This window comes from Eptatretus burgeri, chromosome 2 (genome assembly GCF_056783735.1).
Source record: "Eptatretus burgeri isolate ZD-2024b chromosome 2, Ebu_testis_v1, whole genome shotgun sequence".
NCBI lineage: Eukaryota > Metazoa > Chordata > Myxini > Myxiniformes > Myxinidae > Eptatretus > Eptatretus burgeri.
Window position 1 is genome coordinate 32,035,553 of NC_140962.1, and position 19,306 is coordinate 32,054,858.

At 41.6% G+C, this 19,306-nt stretch overlaps 1 protein-coding gene across 2 annotated transcripts in view; it reads right to left on the reverse strand.

Moving 5' to 3' along the window:
* The window catches only part of NSF (N-ethylmaleimide sensitive factor, vesicle fusing ATPase), a 117,206-nt gene extending 99,648 nt beyond the window's left edge, over nt 1–17,558 (reverse strand). Inside the window, exons 1-7 of one of the 2 annotated variants that reach the window (XM_085866890.1) lie at nt 17,457–17,558; nt 7,652–7,734; nt 5,723–5,822; nt 5,588–5,627; nt 4,574–4,740; nt 382–492; nt 217–292 (exon numbers count right to left, since the gene is read on the reverse strand). In XM_085866890.1, coding sequence (XP_085723016.1) covers nt 217–292; nt 382–492; nt 4,574–4,740; nt 5,588–5,627; nt 5,723–5,822; nt 7,652–7,734; nt 17,457–17,468 — 589 coding nt within the window. In that variant the 5' untranslated portion in view covers nt 17,469–17,558. Of the gene's footprint in view, nt 1–216; nt 293–381; nt 493–4,573; nt 4,741–5,587; nt 5,628–5,722; nt 5,823–7,651; nt 7,735–10,725; nt 10,935–17,456 lie in introns of those variants that run through there. The other variant, XM_085866895.1, reaches the window with a different exon arrangement.
* Between the last annotated feature and the right edge of the window lie 1,748 nt (nt 17,559–19,306).

Sequence of the window (19,306 nt, forward strand, 5' to 3'; positions counted from 1 at the left end):
CAAAAACCGTTAGTGCAGGTGCAAACAGGGATGTGGGTCATGTGGCCGTTCACACCACCCAGTTCAAATTTGGCCATAAAAAAAAATAAAATAAAAAACCATGTAGCATTCTCACACAGATCACATCATACCCCAAACTATGCTTCCATTCTACTCCACCCAAAAAAAAGGGCAGGACTCAACGGTTAACTGGGTATGTGAAAGTTCTGTGCTTACCTGTTAAATTTATAGTAGAATTTTCACTTTTTTCAAAAATCACATGGGTGTTGGGAAGGCTTAGTCCAGTGTTTATCTGTCACATACAACATGGTAAGTCAATTATCACAATCAGCTGTGCCAATTACAAAGGTCATCATCATCTCTACAAAATTTTCACCATACCTTTGCAAGCTTTGATGAAACGATCTCCTGTTTCAAGACATTGCTTGTATCGACTGCATCAATTTCCTTAACAGTCAAGGTGAAGAGCTTGTTTACAAAATTAAAAACCAACTGCAAGACAAGAGGAGAGATTGAAAGAAAATAAAAACACTGCATTTCCATCATAATTAACATGCAATTAAAAGAAAGTTTGATTGCAGTGTCTGACTATTGGTCAACAGAAGTTAACCATTAGCAGCTCCTTTCGTAAGAGACATTGGAGTTGAAAGGGAATGCCCAAGGAACAGATATTAAATGATCTTTGAATTTTTTTAATGCTTTTACTGTGTCACAGTACACTTTGTTACCTCTGGACCTCCGCCACCAAAGGTGGGAGTAGGTTATGTTTTCACCACTGCTTATATCTTAGCCTGTGAATAGGATATCTCAAAGTTGCGGACGGATTCGGACGAAACTTGGTGGAAAGGTTGGGTATGACAGAAGGACAAAACAATTCGATTTTGGTGAAGATCCCAATGTGGATCTGGATAAGAGAAATTTTTATATTTTTTTTTTAAGTGATTCTTCACCATTGAGAGATGGGAACAAAAATTATATATAGCATGACGTTTCAAAAAGTTGTGGACAAGTTTTGACAAAACTAGGTGGATGAGTTGGTTTGGTGAATATAACAAGCCGATTTGATTTTGGTTGAGGTCCGGATCCGACCCATCAGTGGGATACAAAACGTAAACTGTTCAGCCTGGCAGAGGTACGCACTCTAGCGAGTGCAGTTCTTGTTACCCTCCCTGAAGGATTCAGAGAGGGTATTGTATTTGGGTCCGTTTGTTACTTTCGAAATCTATAGATTTCGTAAGTATTTTGATGTCTTCCGTCCTCCATTTGTGTTTGTTTGTGTGTTTGTTTGTAGGCACGATAACTCGAGAACGGAAGAAGCTACCAATGTCAAATTACACCACGTGATTCAGGAGGGTGATGGCTAGTGCCGATTAGATTTTGGTCAAAATCGGTCAAAGGTCAAGGTCACAGTGAGGTCAAGCATTCGATTTTTGATGGTTTTGTACAGAATCATCATAGAAACTTCTGGTTTGCGTCCCTACCTTCTCCAGAGACAGCTTTTATTAGACAAGGTCAGAGGTAAAGTTGACTATTTCGTCAGTACCAGTCTATGACTGCTTGTTTGTTTGTCTGTCTGTCTGTGTATATTTGCACAGAACATTCGTGTTTTTCTCCACAACCGCTTGTCGGATTGAGACAAAATTTTCACCATTGGTGCGACTACTCATGTAGAATGTTACAATGATAATTATGATGTCATTGGTCACGTGGTGTGGCAGCCATATTAGAAAAACAGAAAAAAAAAAAAAACTTTGGACCTCAGTATCTCTGAGACCGCACGAAGGAAAAATTTGAAACTTGGCACATAAGTACTCCTTGTGAGGAATGAAGGCGATTTTTTATGACGTCATAGGTGCCCTCATTATGACGTCACAATTACATATGTAGAACGCCACATCCGATCAGTATGAAAATTTTTGAGGGTTATCTAGGGATAAAATGGTCCACAGGAAAAAAAATTAAATGATGTCATCGGTCACGTGATTCGGCAGCTATATTGTTTTAAATAAAACAACCTTCAAAAATCTTCTTCTCTGAAGTGGCATAACAGATCGAGGTGAAACTTTACACATTCGACCGCCTGCCCATGAGGAACAAAAGGTTCACACAAATGATGTCATTGGTCACATGGTTTGGCAGTAAATATTGTATTTACCCTAAAACCTATAAAAAAAATCTTCTCCAGAAATCGAGGGGAAACCACACAATTGTTCCCCAATCCATGGATGTACAAGTGGCACACAGCAAGCACTCATGGGGAATGAGTGTGGTATTTTTATGATGTCTTATCTGCTTGCCTTCGTTTAACATTATAATTGCATATGTAGAACGCTACATCTAATCAGTATAAAAAATTTTGAAGGTCATCTATGGATAAAATGGTCCACAAAAAAATTTTCGATGACGTCATCGGCCACAATATTCGGCAGCCATTAAAAAAAAAAAAAAAAATCTTCAAAAATCTTTTCTGAAATGGCTGAAAAGATCAAAGCAAAACTTTACATATATGACCGTTGCGATGTCCTTTTAGGTAGGTTATTACATCCAACGAGCCATCCAACAAACCATCTGAGACCATCCAACAAACAAACCGACAACACCACTGAACAAGCGCTTCACTCGCCTAACCGGCGACTCGCTGTCCGAGGCAAAATCTCTGGCAGTTCCTACTCGGCTTCCACAAACTTCGTAACTTCTTTTTGCTGAGTATGGGCACGCGTGGAGTGGAGGCGGGGTTTTCCCTGCATGGCCCAAATCCCGACCAAAAAGGGCGGACCCATGGGAGCCCCGTCCAATCAGGGCAGAAAGTGTCGTCTGTTCCACCAAGCCCCCGCCCCGTTCGAGGAGGTCCATAAAAGTTACAATGCCAACCTCAGCGGAGAGTTCTGAGGGGGTTCGATCGTTGGTTCTGAGTAAGTCTCTTGGAGGAGGAACGAGAGCTCTTTTGGAGGAGGAAGTTGGTTGGTGTGTGCTCTACATTTTGCTGGCGTTCGTGGAGTTTTCCTGGGTCCCGTCCGCGACCCTGATCTCAGTCCTGGGACTCCGACTGCCCCACTCGGTTTCCTCCACGGGCACGAGCCCCACGCGTGTGACTGTGGGCCGAGCGGCACGACCAATAGCAGGTGCCACACCACGGAGCACTCCCTCCCTTCAACGTGCAGGTGCCCACGTGAACTGCAACCCCCAGCTCGTCTCTCCCTCTCTGGCTGCGGGGATCTTTCAATAAACCGCCTGAGTGTGCGGGCCCATCTTATAAGTAGAACTGTTAAGTGTTTTCCATCATCGTAAATTCTTGCTTGCATATCCACAATAAGTCTTGCCCTGTGTCTTTTGTATTTGTAAATAAATTACCATTATTAGAAATGTTCCCAGCTCGTTTCCGTCCTTTCTTTCATTGGTCCAGCATGGTTCAGATCTGAGTTTAGCCGGGTTTTTATGCCCGATAATCTGCTCATCCTAGCCGGCACGGCTTTGGCAGTTGCGCTCGACTGCACCTGAACCGGATTGGTAGTCGGTAGTTGGAACTCTACCGCAGTCCGTAGAGTGACTGGGTTCGAGCAAGACCTGCCGAGGGCATGGTTCCCTGGTAGTCGAAATCGCGAAGTTAATTAAGTAAATTGGTTCCAGACAAAAAGACCCTACGCTACGCGGTTGAGATATTGGCGTCCACGGTTGGTTCAGCGACCCGCCGGCTCGCGGAATTATCCAGAGCGACGGCCTACAATTCCGGGGAGTCTGGTGGGAGACGACGTAACCTCCCCCACCTAGTGGTCGTTCTCGCCACCGACCCCCGGCCCGCAATATATATATATATATATATATATATATATATATATATATATATATATATATATATATATATATATATATATATATATATATATATATATATAAAAAACACACACGTGTTTATTTCAATATTGATGTTTATTTATGGTTATATTTTCTCAAAGTTCAGGAACCGAACCCCCCACTTTCCATTGGTCCTTGGTTTCCACGATCGCAGCACTTTCCAGGAACCTAACCCTCCACGGTATTGGAGGGTTTCCTGTACTGCTAAACTGCAGGTTCATTTTCAAAAAATTTTTTGTTAAGTTGTTGTCAAGTCAATTGAAATAAAGTTGTTCATCGATCATAAAATGATATTTATAGATGGGTGGACGGACAGACGTGAACTCATTGCTCAGACCCGCTTTTCATTTCATGTGCACGGGGTAAAAGATGAAGACAATGCACTGATCTATTAACATCCACAGGGCATAGTAGTGTGACTTTTTCTTTATTTTTTTTTAATCGACTATAGCATTTTAGGAGGGCAGTGCGTTCAATGTATCTTCTCTCTTTAGATTATAAAATAATAGTGAAAAGGCGGACAAAACCATCCTTAAACAGGTTGTGGAACGTCGGGCGAGGCCCTCACTTTTAAATTTGTTTTCTCAGCAACTACATGAGCGATTGACACACAACTTTCAACAACAATGTTAAATAAATCTTACGCATCTAAATAGCTTCATCCCACAGTAAACGAGCTTTCCAACATGTTGGATAATGAGTGCCAGTTCATGGCTCTCACCTGTTGCTTCACAGTGAAGGCTTGGTTTCCAAACTGCTGAAGAAACTCGTTTGCCATTTGATCAGAATCATAAGGGTTCGAGTCAGCATGTTTCTTCTGCAGGAAATCCACCTCAATAGTCATTGTTCCAATGCATTGCTTCAACTTGTCAAACTGGTAGGATCGCACTGGAAGAGGTCACATTTCAGTATTACACTAAAAAGACGATCAAAGACATCTTCCAGAATACACATCCCCTCAGATATTTCAATAAATCCACATTAAAAGACATCAGTGTGATGTTGGTAAACAAGACAGAGCATTTAACGCTACAGAGCCTTGGGGTATTTTTCTCGGGAACCCCTTTCACAACAGGCTTTGCAAGGCAGCCTAGAATGTGTGATATTAAAGTAGATCTACCTGGGGATGGATGGCTGGTGGGGAGGTGTTTGAGGGGGTGGACTGAAAATAAATTGAACAATGTGCTGGAGAACAAAATTAAGTTTTCAATATTACTTTTCAATTGCACTTAAATGTCTGATGTCAACAAACACCGACACATGATGTAAAAAAAGAAAATTCACAATTAAATAAGCAAATCATTGCATGATGCTTTTCATCAGGAATGACAAATGGAGAGCCCAAGTGGAAGACAGGTGCTGATTAAACTGCACGTTGGTAATTTGAGTCTTTGCATGAGAAAAATAAAAGGCCCAGAATAGCAGCATGCAATGGCCTACTTTTTTTCAAAAGATACCATGGGAATTAATGTGCACAAGTGCAAGCATATCATACGGAAGCTGGTCAAATAGACTCCAGAAAAGACAGAATGCTGCGTGGTAAAGCACTTTGTCTACACATCACATGAATGGGATTTATTTTTGTCGAGAAGAAAAATCAGATGAGAGAACTGAGACACAATTTAGGTACCACAGAGCTATGCGACAGCATGCTCATGTGGATGGCTTGTAAAATCAATAAAGAATTTTAAAATATACAAGAAGAATAAAGCCTACAAAAGAAACAAAAGAGTACCTTGTACGTCTTGATTAAGCGACAATCCAGCCCATTTTCTCTGCAAGAAAACAAATATTTGGAAATGGCCAAAGTGTCCACAATTAAAAGTGAACATGTTCATAAAGAGAGGAGAATGATAAAGTTTTCAGATACCTGGGGAAGACTGAAAGCAATCGACTTGGGCACCACGGACTGATGGCTCTTCAATGTGAAAACAAAACCCTGAGTAGGACTAGTGTGAACAATTACATGTCTGCAATAAAAAGCAACACCAGTTGCAGAAGGGGTGGGTCGCATTACAATCTGAGCAAAACATTTGTGGTGCTGCAACCCAAGTTCAAATCTCATCTGCTATATGGTGATTTGTCTGTGGTCTTCTGTCTTTGCAAGTCATGTAAAAGAATAATAATGAATGCTAATATCCTTGTCATGCGGTTAAAAATGTCTGCTCCTCCATTAGCCTCAGATAATTAAATATTAAAAACACCAGCCAACTACGGTGTGCAGTAGGGTGTACCACTTTTGCAAAAGTAGTTGCTGGAATGAAACACTATGTGCCTATCGATTCCACTTGTGAAGTTAGGTGATCGACCAAAGTTTGAAAAATTTCCCGCCTTTTTTGACCGCGGGCCGCTAACAAATCGCCATTTTGAAATTTCAGGAAAAATCCATATTTTTGGAAATAATATTGATTTTTGAATATTTTAAAAAATATATTTCTCTGTGTTTAGATGGCTGAATGCACTTCAGTAGGTACCAGTATGATAATAAGTACCCGTAAATATTATTCACAACTTGTCCCAACATTTTGAGAAGGGGTTGCCATTTTGGAATTTCACTGAAAATCCCATATTTTGACAATTTTCCACGGCACATTGTTAGGCATTTACAGAATATCAGTAGTAGCCTTTTCATAAAGACATTATTAATGACAAATGAGAGCATGATTAATTAATTATGAGAACAACCAAATATGTTTTAAGCGACATGGTTTTCATATACGACAACATAACAATCTAGCAAACAAGCAACCACACAGATATCTGAAAGAGACCATAGCGTTTGTTTTGTATAGTCTGGGTAAAGCTTCCTGTGCTTTTCCACGCACTGTAGCAATGCTTGACATTGTTTCTCATCATTGCACTTATGAATAAAGTCAGACACTCGCTCAATTCCTCTTTCAGCTCGATCATTTACGACACGCAAAGAATTAGCACTTTTGCAAAATTTCCTGTAACTAGTGAACTTGTCCCACATAGCCACAGGAGCCCTGACCATTGGTCAGTCAAGGTTTATCTGCAAGTACACAAAGAATTAAAAAAAAAAATTCATTAGATATACACAAAATATACGATTTTCACTGAATTTCCAAAATGGCAACCCCTTCTCAAAATGTCGGGACAAGTTTGTGAATAATATTTACTATCATAATGGTGCCCACTGAAGTGCATTCGGCCATCAAAACACAGAGAAATATATATTTTTTAATATTCAAAAATCAATATTATTTCCAAAAATATGGATTTTTCCTGAAATTTCAAAATGGCGGCCCGCGGTCAAAAAAGGCAGGAAAATTTTCAAACTTTGGTCGATCACCTAACTTCACTAGTGGAATCGATAGGCACATAGTGTTTCATTCCAGCAACTACTTTTGCAAAAGTGGTACACCATAGTGTGCAGCCTGTGGCTGCTGGTTGCATCACTTTCTGGGGGTGTGGCTGTGCTGCTGATGCAGTGATCTCGATTAACAGTACACTGGTACTCATTTCGCCGACTGCGGAAGGATGACAGGATGTGTGAACCCCACCTGGTGTTAATTCAATGACCAACAGGGGCTCAAACTCAAGACCCAAAGATATTAAGCCAGCCATCTTAACCGTTAGCCAACACCAGGCTTATATAAAAACTGAAAAAGTAATAAAGATAGGAAAAATAAATAAATAAATAATCTATATACTGTACATATTTTCAAGTATTTACGTGCGTTATTCTTTCACGGCCAAACTTTCGCACCTAAAGGAATGTGTCATGCAAAATAAACAGCAACACAGCAGCCGATTGCAACAGCAACGACCCACTCACTCAGTGGTCCTTTCAGACTCGTGCACCACAGCGCAGTTTGTGAGTGATAACTCATCTGTAGGACACCTCGCCACCTTCATGTCCTGCGCAAAAAGATGAAAGACAGAATGAAAACTAGCAAAATGCTAAAAAGCTGAAAATAAATAAAATGATTTGGACAAATAAAACAACCCTCGAGCGTGAGTGAAAAACACCAAATCCTTATGGAGAGTAAAATTTGAAAATGTGGCAAACATCAACCCACTGTTCGGCCTACTTGTCACATCCTACTGTATGCACCGACTGAGAAACATTCATCACATTGTGCTTTATTCAACAACAAAACATTTGGTTGAATTGTCAACCTAAAGGAGCAAGGAAGACACATCAATTCTGCAGCCAAAGCATTCTGGGTAAAATAAAGTTGAAATTGAACTTTATTATTTGTCCACAGAAAATGAAAAATTGCACTGTCAAACAAAGCTTACAAACATAGGACAAAATATTATACAATTAATTTCCAAATGCAATTGAAACTACAGAGTAAATAGAACACAATACTCCATGCAGTGCTCAAATATACACTTTCATTTTTGGGGGGTTTTTTTGTATGCACAGTCAAGGCTCGTGGAAAAGCTAGCACACTGAATGGATCAGGATGCAACAGACAAAACAGGATGCAAAACACAAGTGAATGGAGGAGGAAAAACTGGAAAATTAGGAGGGATCTGGGTGGGGTTAACGAGGGTAGAAAATATCAAGGTTTTGGATGAGATGATGATGAAAAGATGTCTTGAAGAGGATGTGGAAGTATATTACACGGGCAGAAAAAAAGAAAAATAAAAGACAAAATAAAAAGGGGGAACAAATGAGTGGAAATGAGCAGCAATTCTGGATTTCGGTAGTTTTACCAGAAAAGGGTCGATGGTGGACTATGTGAGCCCTGTAGAAACCTGGGAAGTGGGGAGGGGGTGGGTTAAAGTACAGAAAGATCAGAGGGTACAAGGCCAGATTAAAGGAGGGCAGTAGGAGACAGAAGAGAACACCGACCTATCTGCGATGGTGAAGTGATAAGCCCATAAACTCAGCTTCAGCATCGAAGATTCCAATGATCTTCAAGGCCTTGGTTTCCATGGCGTTAAGCTGAGCAAGATGTGAGGCAGGGGAGCCAACCCAGAGGGGAGAGCAGTCCTCCATAAAGCTGCAGATGAAGGCATTGGAGGTGGATAGCAGTTCAGGTGTGCTAAAGAAGGTCTTTGTACGATGGATTTGACGGCTGGCTTTGGAGGCCAACCTTGAAATGTGGTTTGCCGAAGAAAGATAATGGCTGATAGTGAGACCCAGGAGTTTGAGTGATTGAACTTCAAGAGGATTGTGAAGAAAGTCTATGGGGGTGGAGAAGGAGGGTTGTCAGACGGAGAGGAGAGGAGAGGAGAGGAGCGATTTGTCAGGATTGAAAGATATATTCCAAGTATTTGACCAGCTTGTGATTTTGTCAAGGTTTGAAGTGAGGGAAGAGGCTGCAGCCTGCCTGTCTGAAGGATGAGGGATGTCATGGAAGATGGTGGAGTCATCATCATCAAATAGATCAAAAGGATTTTTCAGGAATAGGAGTGGGCTCAGAATGCTGCTTTGGGTCACTCGAGCATTGACAGGAAGAGGAGATGAAAGGATTCCGTTGAGTGACACACGGCTACAAGAGTAGAGCAAGTCAGGAAGCCATGTGTGGAGTTGGCCTTGGATGCTGCAGACAGAGAGTTGGAAGAGGAAAGCAGGATGCCAGACTATCAAAAGCACGAGATGTGCCAAGAGACAGCCCTGAACTCATGTTTGATATTGAGGAGGGCCTCCATCCATCGTTGGGTGAGTAGAAACAGAATGTCCAAGGTGGAGTGACCTGATCTGAAACCAAATTGCTGATCTAAGATGAGGTTGTTGGAGAAAAGGAAGGTTTTCATTACAGCTCTGTTGATAGATTCCATGACCTTGCTGATAGGTCTGTAGTTAAGTGATCCATTTTCACACCTTTTATTATTTTATTTATTCACATGCAGCCCATGGTTGCTTGGCTGCATCATTTTCTGGAGGTGTGGCTGTGCCACTGGTGCCCTTGTTCCTGGTAAGTAAATTGGAAACCTTTGAAAAATAATCCTTTTAAAGAAGAATAATTGATATGCATCATGGTAGAGAAGCAGAACATGTGCAGCATTTGTGTAGGAGAAACAATGGTTGAAATGCATTCTTAAAAGGATTTGATTTTTCAAAAAGAAAAAGTGTGTATGTTTTTTTGTAGATTCAGGTTGAAAAAAAAAAAACAAACAGAGGGGGTGGGGGTACGTAGAACCAGCAGTGGAAGGAAATGTAACATAAATGAGAATCGTTATGGAGTGACATGAAATCAACTTTTTTATTGTTGGTGTTCTGGTGTTTTTGAAACGAGGAGAGGAAATGATCAAGTTGAGAAAAGCGGAGTAGCCAGGAATTCAACAAGGAGTGATTTACTAAAGCCAACTTTCTATCCAAATAAGGCCTTGACAATACCAAAGGAATAGCACAATGATCGAATTAACATGATATATTGCAATGGGACGATCCAGAAACAAAATGACGAATGACAAGGACAAAACAGGATGAATGTGGTATTTTAATAAAAGTAATTTTAAAGATCGTAAAAAATAAAAACAACAAACTAAAGTTTAGCGAGACTTTAGCAGTCTTATCCCACCACCCATATACACTGTAATAAGACTATGTTGAGTCATAGTCTTGTACTCGAGGAGATGGAAGCTTTATTCATCACCCTAGAAAGTGTCAATCAGCATCGTACATAGCCATCGGCAGTGTTGGGAACCGATTTATCAAAAAGTTAACTTCGATAAGGATAATCCGATAACCCCAATTTTTTAAGTCCGATAGTGATAATTATAATACAAAGTTATCGGAAGTTAACGAAAATAATAACTACTTTTTAACAAAAATTCAAAATACAAGGAAAAAGCTTCAAAACCCATAGAAAAGGCTTATTTATGCTAAACCCAAGAATAAAATAAGCATTATGCATCTTTTTAGAGTCTATGACACTATGTGCTGGTTACCCTGAAGGAAGACCAACTTCTCAAAGTTAGGCCCAGCTGACAGTCTTGACCTCTTGGGCCTCAGGATGTCCTTGCCGAGAGACTAGCCGTTCCACTGCGGCAGAGGACGGAATTGGGGTGTTGTACTTCAGGAAGAGGTTGGTGAGGATTTCCTCCCCCATGAAGTCAGTCGACCATGCCCTCCTTCCCATCAATGTCCAGCCAGGTGTCGACAAGTTTCTTGGCCTTCTGCCTGGCCACATGATTAACACACCGTACTGGGAAATTCGTGCACAATTTCCAGACCTCATAGTGTATGGCGAAGAAAGAAATGTTATTGGACACAAAATTAACGGATATTATCGGACTAAAATCGGAGTTATCTGAAGTTAACTGGTCCGATAACCATAAATGGAAGTTAACTTCCGATAAAAAAAAGTTAACTTCGATAATTCTGTTATCGGATTATCGCTTTTGTGCCCAACACTGGCCATTGGCCTCGTCTTCACCTCGATACTGCACTCTCCCACATGCTATGTATCGATATAGTCGAGATGTAGGCAACTTCGATGAGAGTGCCATAAAAAAAGGCTATGGATGATTCATCTCTCACCCTAAGAGAGTTTCAGAATGGAAGAAGGAAGAACTGAGAAAGATGACAAAAAATAAAAATTAAAAAAAGAAGAAAAGAAAAAAAGAAAGATGAATCTGCTACCCAAGGAAAATAAAAATAAGAAAAAAAGAAAAGGAACCTCGAAGGCAACCCACCCTTGCCCCAAACACGAGAGTGACCTTGGACATCATCCCAAGGCACTCAGCACAGAACATTTATAAACAAAGAACTGCCACACCATCCACTGGTGTGAACAAGACCCAAGTAATTAATATTAAGCTGGAACGACACTTGTTGGAGAGCACACCTCCGCAGGGCTGAACAGTTTATGTTTTGTATCCCACTGTTAAGCCACTGTCACACCTTGACGATTTAGCCAGCGTATGCCGACGTATGAAAAAATTGTCTAAAACGCTGGCACACATCAAATACGTTATGGGTAAGTTTTGCATACGTTAAGAGCACGCTGGCATACGTCGTAGTACGCCGAGCTCGTCGACAAATTTTAACATGCTCAAAATTTTTCGACATAAGCCAGCGTATGACTCACACGTTCTGCATACGCTGGCCATAAGTTGTAGGCACGTTACGCGATCGTTGACACACGTTACTTGTAAGTTACTCATAAGTCGAAACATGTCGAGGTAATGTTTAGCATCAGTGTTCCAGACTCCATGGTTTTTTTTTTTTTGTTTGTTTGTTTTTTTTCTTCGGCATGACGGTAATGTTGACACTTCGATTTCTAGTGCGGTTATAATATAATATAATTAATAGGCTGCCGCTCAACGATTTAAATCATAAATGCACTAGAAATCGAAGTGTCAACATCACCGTCATGCCGAAGAGAAAAAAAAAAAAAAAAAAAAAAAAAAAAAACATGGAGTCTGGAACACTGATGTTAAACATTACCTCGACGTGTTTCGACTTATGAATAACTTAGAAGTAACGTGTGTCAACGATCGCATAACGTGCCTATGGCCAGCGTATGCGGAACGTGTGCGTCATACGTCGAAAAATTTTCAGCATGCTTAAAATTTGTCGACATACTACGACGTATGCCAGCGTGCTCTTAACGTATACAAAACTAACCCATAACGTATTCGACGTGTGCCAGCGTATTCGGCAAATTTTTCATACGTCGGCATACGCTGGCTAAAACGTCAAGGTGTGACAGCGGCTTGACACTTCGATGCCTAGTGCAGTTATGATTTGAATCGTCGAGCAGCAGCCTTTTAATAGGCTACGCCACGTGATCGTCGGCGATACGCTGCCGCACGTTGCATAAGTTAGACTATCGTTGGGCATAGGTTGTGAACGCCGACAACACACTAAGCATTCATTGGTACAAGTTATTGAAACGTTCTGTGTACGTTACTAATACGTTATGCATACGTCCAACTCGTTATGAATACGCCCCAAACTGGAAAAAAAAACATCAATAGTTCAGCGTACGCCAGTGTTTTAAATACATTTTGATACGTTGTCATACGCTGGCTAAAACGTCAAGGTGTGACAGCGGCTTCAGGTCGGATCTGGATCCAGACCTTAACCAAAGTTAAATTGGCTTGTTCTTGTCACCTTCCCAACTCCTAAACCAAGTATCGTCATAATCCATCCACAACCTTTTGAAACAATAGGTTGTACATCACTTTTAGCCCCATCACTCAATGGCGAAGAATCACTGAAATTTATTTATTTTTAACTATAGTGCAAGTATTTGGATCCAAATCTGGATCTTTACCAAAATCAAACAAATTCCTCCTGGTCACACACCCAACCTGTCCATCACGTTTCGTCCGAATACGTACAGGCTTACCACATAACTTTTTGATATATCGTGCTGTGCATCATTTTGGCCCCATCACTCAATGGTGAAGAATCACTTGTTAAAATTCTATCATCTAGAGCCTAGTTCAGATCTTCACCAAAATCGAATCAAATCATCTTTGTCACCCACTCAACCTGTCCACAAAGTTTCATCCAAATACATCCCTAACGTTTTGAGATATCCTGCTCAGAGACAGACAAACAGGGTGAAAACATAGCCTCCGTCCACCAAAATTTATATCCCACCAAGCAGAAATTGACAGCCTCATAGCTCAGAAGTAATCAACGTTGAGCGTTGTATAATCTGGGTTGCATTTCCACAATCGACAATAAACTATCACTCTGGTGCTTTGGAGGCTGGGATTTGCATCAACGTACGCAGCATCTATATCTATCGGATGGTTGGAACATTAAGTCAGGGCCATCATTTGCCAGTAAAGATCCCACCATGTTGTTTTTTTACAAGAGTAGGCAATGACAGGCCCATTTATAGCACATGTTCACATCAAAAGCTGAAGACAACTGAGATGGAATATCTTCACTTTACCTCCTTTGCCATTCAAGCCAATATCAAAACAATCGTTGGGCTCCCAGGAATAGGAACATACATGATGACATAGCAGAAATGTTTTGCAAACTTGCCCCTCGGTACTGTGCTGGAATGTCGTTGATAAGGACTACTTTTGTGGATCGTCAACCCAAAGTGTCTCCAGTACGGTGATCAGTAATGCATTTCATTTGATGAGATCGAGATTTGCTACAGACTTATTGGTGTGGTTTTTCGTGAACAAAAGTCTCAACTCAACCTCTAATAAACCGTTTGTTCGGTGCAAAACAAACTACAACAGCACTCGGTTGAGTGCATACCTCAGCTAGGCTGAACAGTGTACTTTTTTGTTTTAAATCACACATAGCTCAGATCTGGATGCAGACCTGAACCAAAATCGAGTCGGCTTGTTTTTGTCACCTGACCAACTCATCCACAACTTTTTGAGATATCTTCTGGGACCAGGCATCCACACAACTTCTGCACTTTTAATCCTAAGATGTTAGTTTGGTTCATCACTGCATGTATTTCTATGGTTAAGTTTATGTGCATATATATTTATCACCTGAATGAACATTGATCAATTTGTTAATTTCATATGACCTTGACCTCTTTGCTCAAGGTCAAATATCAGGTAAACCAAATATTCTCCATGCATGTGGTTTTCAATTAGTGTATAATACATATCTAAGCCATCAGACCAATTTTAGAATGATACGAGTGGTTCCTTGATACAGATGATTGATAACAAACTTTGACCCTGTCAGGGCAATAGAAAGAGGAAGAATTAAGCTCTGCCCAAATAGATCCTGAATCCCCATGATGTTGGCTAACAAATGATATGCAAAACTTAATCATACAATGACTTTCATTTTTTTGGTCCCCCGTGTCATAAATGTGTACATAATACCTTGCTACAGGTCTATATAGTTTTTGGCCTTATCTCTCATTTTATTGAAATCATTTTAGAAATCGAAAAATTATTGGATCCGGATTCGGATCTTCAACAAAATCGTGTTGCGGTTCTCGGAACCGCATGCATACAACAGATAGGTGTCCCGAGACAGTTATGCCGTTAATATACGTGTAGATAGACCCCTTCCTTTTGTTTCGTGGGAGGACAAGGGAGTGCGTTGTGATGGTCTAATAGATAGGTTATTATATCATTTTCCGTCATTTCATCCCCACTCTTTCTTTTCTGAGGCAAAATCCACGACGTGTGCTTTGGGCTGGACTAGTGCTTTGAGCTTCCACCATCTCCCCAAAACCAGACATATGCGGAGAGTCACGTACGCTTTAGCACCCAGGTGGGCGGGCTGGACCGGCATCTGCCCGAAACCCAGCCCAGGCCGGCGGACCACGTGAGGGGTCGGGGCCAGTCAGAACGCCGACTCAGGCGATGACGTCGAATTCAGCATGGCCTCTCCCCTGAGCTCCGGGCTCTATAAAACATGGAGAAGTCCTCCATGAAAGTGCGAGTTGTGTTCGGTGTGGGTGTTTTCACGCGGAGTGTTCATCCTTCTGGACTCCGCCCCCGTCTCACCTCGACGAACCGCCTCCTGCCTTGTCCCGCAGACTGCTCCACCCTCACCCTCTGGACTCCACCCTTCTCCACTCAAGCTCCTCCTTCAGAACACGGTCTCCACAAGTTGCTGTGGCCAGAACACGACTATTGTCGGGTACCGCACCATGGAGCATTCCTCCCCCGAAATGCCCAGGTACCGAAAACTATAACCTCAACCCCTCCCTTCCTGGCTGCAAAAGTCCCTTTTCATTGAGGTTTCTTTTTCTGTGCGTGTCTACCCCATAGGCTACCCCCACGGCTACCCAACAAATTGTCTACCAAAATACCCCAAGGCTCTGTAGCGTTAAATGCTCTGTCGCACCCCACACCTCTCACCTCTATCCCTGTGTTACACACCCAATAAATCTTTGATGTACCACATACTTTTCCTCGCTTGCTTGTTAATAAATAATTGTCATTAGGAAAGTTCCCAGTTCATCTTTGTCTTTTCCCCCATTGGTCCAGCATGGTTCGAATCTAACTTTAGCCGGGTCTTTATTCCCAACGATCCGTTCCTTCTCGCCGGTACGTCCTTGGCAGTGTCGCTTGGCCGCATCCGATCCGGACAAGGCATACCGAGGGCGCGGTTCCCCGGTAATTAAACCGCGTGGTTAATTAGGTAACCCGATTCCATAGACGGGAGGACCCTAAGTCACGCGGTTGAGTTATTGGCGTCCACGGTCGGTTAAGCGACCCGCCTAGTCACGGAATTATCCGTGAGCGACGGCCTACAATTCCGGGGAGTCTGGTGGGAATCTACAGAGCTTCCCCCACCTCTGAATCCGTCCATAACTTTTTGAGATATCCTGCACACAGCAGGAGACAGACAAGCCGGTAGGCGGACATGGGTAGTCGCCTACCCAATAGAACCTGACGCGATGGGCCCGTTCGATGGGGAATGACCTGAGGATTAAGCACAAGAAAATTAATGATTCCAGCTTCAAGGGTTAATGCTGCAGATTGTTTTTTCGTTAAAATACCCCCACAGAGGTTTTTCGGCCGTTGCCAGGCAACGGAGGGGTCCATGGCAACGGTTCTTTCTCACACATAACTAGGACATTCCATGAACCTACCATACCAGTTTCATGTATATCTGACTCAGTCTCTGAGATATAACGAACTTCGTTTTTTTATTGTTTTCGACCAGGGTTCATTCAAAGTCTATCTTCTCCGACAGTTTTCATTGGATCCGGCTGGAAATTTTTGACAATATGGCTGAATGTACTGCCCACGGTCGCTTGTGGCCCGATTTTTGAAAAAATAATTTTATGATTTTTCAAAAATTTCAAAGTCCCGTTGCTAGGCAACGGTGGTGTCCATAGCAACGGTTCGCATTTGCACACAACTCGGTCATGGTATGAACCTACCAACCAAGTTTCATCGAAAACACCATTGTATTAACGGAGCACTGGACCGAACAGAGGGACAGACAGACAAACATATCGACAGAAAAAGTGATAAGGGGAGAACAAATTTCAAAAGAAAATTTTTTTTGGACTAGATCGACTACCCAACAGACAAACATATCGACGGAAATACTGATAATACGGGTAGAACAAATTTTAAAAAAAAACATTTTGGGGAATTTTTTTTATTTTTCGACGACATCGACTACCCAACAGATGTGGATGAAAACAACGTCTGCCCAACTTCAGTGGTGGAGGTAACCGCACCACAATAAATCAGACCTCTACTATTTGGTAGTTGCGAGGTCCAGTGACCAATGTAAGTACATGGCTCTGAACATGAGCTTCAAGCCGACGCACGTACAAGCAAAGTACACGTCGCTTTTATTACCCATGATGACGAAGGGAATGCAATCACAAGACCACCGTGGGAATCGAACCCACACCGGTAAAGAGCAAATGTCACGTGAAGGCATCACCCACTCAACCATAGCTCATGGCAAAGACAAGACCAACTCTTACAGCCAACGAGCACGAAATCCATTCACAACCGATAAATAACCTTCTTTTTTTTACCTCGAATGTGTTACTTCAACTAAAATGGTTTACAAATAAAATCGCGATGGAACTGAACGTAAATATAAATCATATTAAGGCTCGTCATTGCACCAATAAATAAAACCAGAGGTAAATCAGTCGTGTCTTCACTATATATTTGGTATACCGAGGGTTTAACTCAAACAATTACAATTCGCTTCGACACCTGCAATCAAAATTCCAATTATGCTTGCTTACCCTGACCGCCATTTTCCTGTTCCGCACTGCAGCCGCAGTCAGATGAAATGTACCGCGTCACGGCGATCACGTGATCACGTTACTTCCGTATTCACAACCTGCATTTCCTTATATTACGATGTGATTTCTCACAGCCGCAAGACTATAAACAACGTACTTGTAAATGGTGAATCAAATTACATTTTAATTTTTAAAACCATTTAAGTTGAGTTCGATTCGAAATTGATATTCGTCTCAACCACCCGAGTTCAACACAATCCGGTGCTCATTGGAAGAAAACGGTGACGCCGCATTCCGCCATCTTACCATGCCCCCAAAAAATAGGCAACGTTTGTATCTTTCCTTGATGCTCGCTTCTTTCGACACAAATATACATTGTGACGATCGTCGTGTCACGCGTAATGTCAGAGGCTTCCAGTTACACCGCTGACATTTATATTGGTTCACGAGCGCCAGCCAGAGTGACCACTATATTCGTTATGTCTGTGTGTCTGTCTGTGTGTCTGTCTGTCTGTCTGTCTGTCTGTCTGTCTGTCTGTCTGTTGGGTTGTCGATATAGTCGAAAAAAAAATTTGAGATTTGTTCTCCCCTTATTATGAGTATTTCCGTCGATATGTTTGTTGGGTAGTCGATCCAGTCGAAAAAATATATATATATATATTTTTTAAATTTTTGAAATTTGTTCTTCCCTTATTATCAGTATTTAAAATGGCGATTTCGATGAAACTTGGTTGGTAGGTTCATACCATGACCTAGTTGTGGTGCAAATGAGAACCGTTGCTATGGACACCACCGTTGCCTAGCAACGGGACTTTGAAATTTTTGAAGAATTATAAAAAAAATTATTTCTTCGAAAATCAAAAATCGGGCCACGAGCGACTGTGGGCAGTACATTCAGCCATATTGTCAAAAATTTCCAGCCGGATCCTATGAAAACTGTCGGAGAAGATAGACTTTGAATGAACCCTGGTCGAAAACAATAAAAAAACGAAGTTCGTTATATCTCAGAGACTATGAGTCAGATATACATGAAACTGGTATGGGAGGTTCATGGTATGTCCTGGTTATGTGTGAGATAGAACCGTTGCTACGGACCCCTCCATTGCCTGGCAACAGCCGAAAAACCTCTAAATGTGGGGGTATTTTAACGAAAAAACAATCTGCAGCATTAACACTTGAAGCTAGAATCATGAATTTTCTTGTGCTTATTCCTCAGGTCATTCCCCCATCGAACGGGCCCATCGTGTCAGGTTTTATTGGGTAGGCGACTACCCATGTCCGCCTACCGGCTTGTCTGTGTGTCTGTCTGTCCAGAGCATAACTCCGTGCACTTTGATCAGATCTTCATGAAACTTGGTTATGTGTTCGATATCAATGTCTAGTTGTGTTTTCCTGGATGAGGGTGTGGCTGCGCCCATCGTGGGCGGAGCCACGCCCAAAAAATAGCCATTTTTAGGGGGTAGTCGGATTTAAAATCTATCTTCTCCGAGGGAATTGACTGAATGAAAAGTGTTCTTCGGTATTTGAATTGCAAAATGAATTATCTAAACCTTGTCGTTGTCCGATTTTTAATTTTCGTCCCAAGGTCAAGGTCACAAGGTCAAAAACTTAGAAAATTGCGAATTTTGACATAAAAATCATACGACCGCCCAAACTTTAAGAGCGAGGATGACAATATTTTTTTTGCATAATCTTGAGGTCATTCCCCACCTTAAGTCTTCAAACAATTTTGCTCTATCTTGAACACCTTGCCCGTGGCACCCCCTTCAAGTTTGTTTTTATGCTGATTTCATCAAAGTATGGATAATCCGAAGAGTGCGAAATGCCATATAGCCTATATGACGTTATAT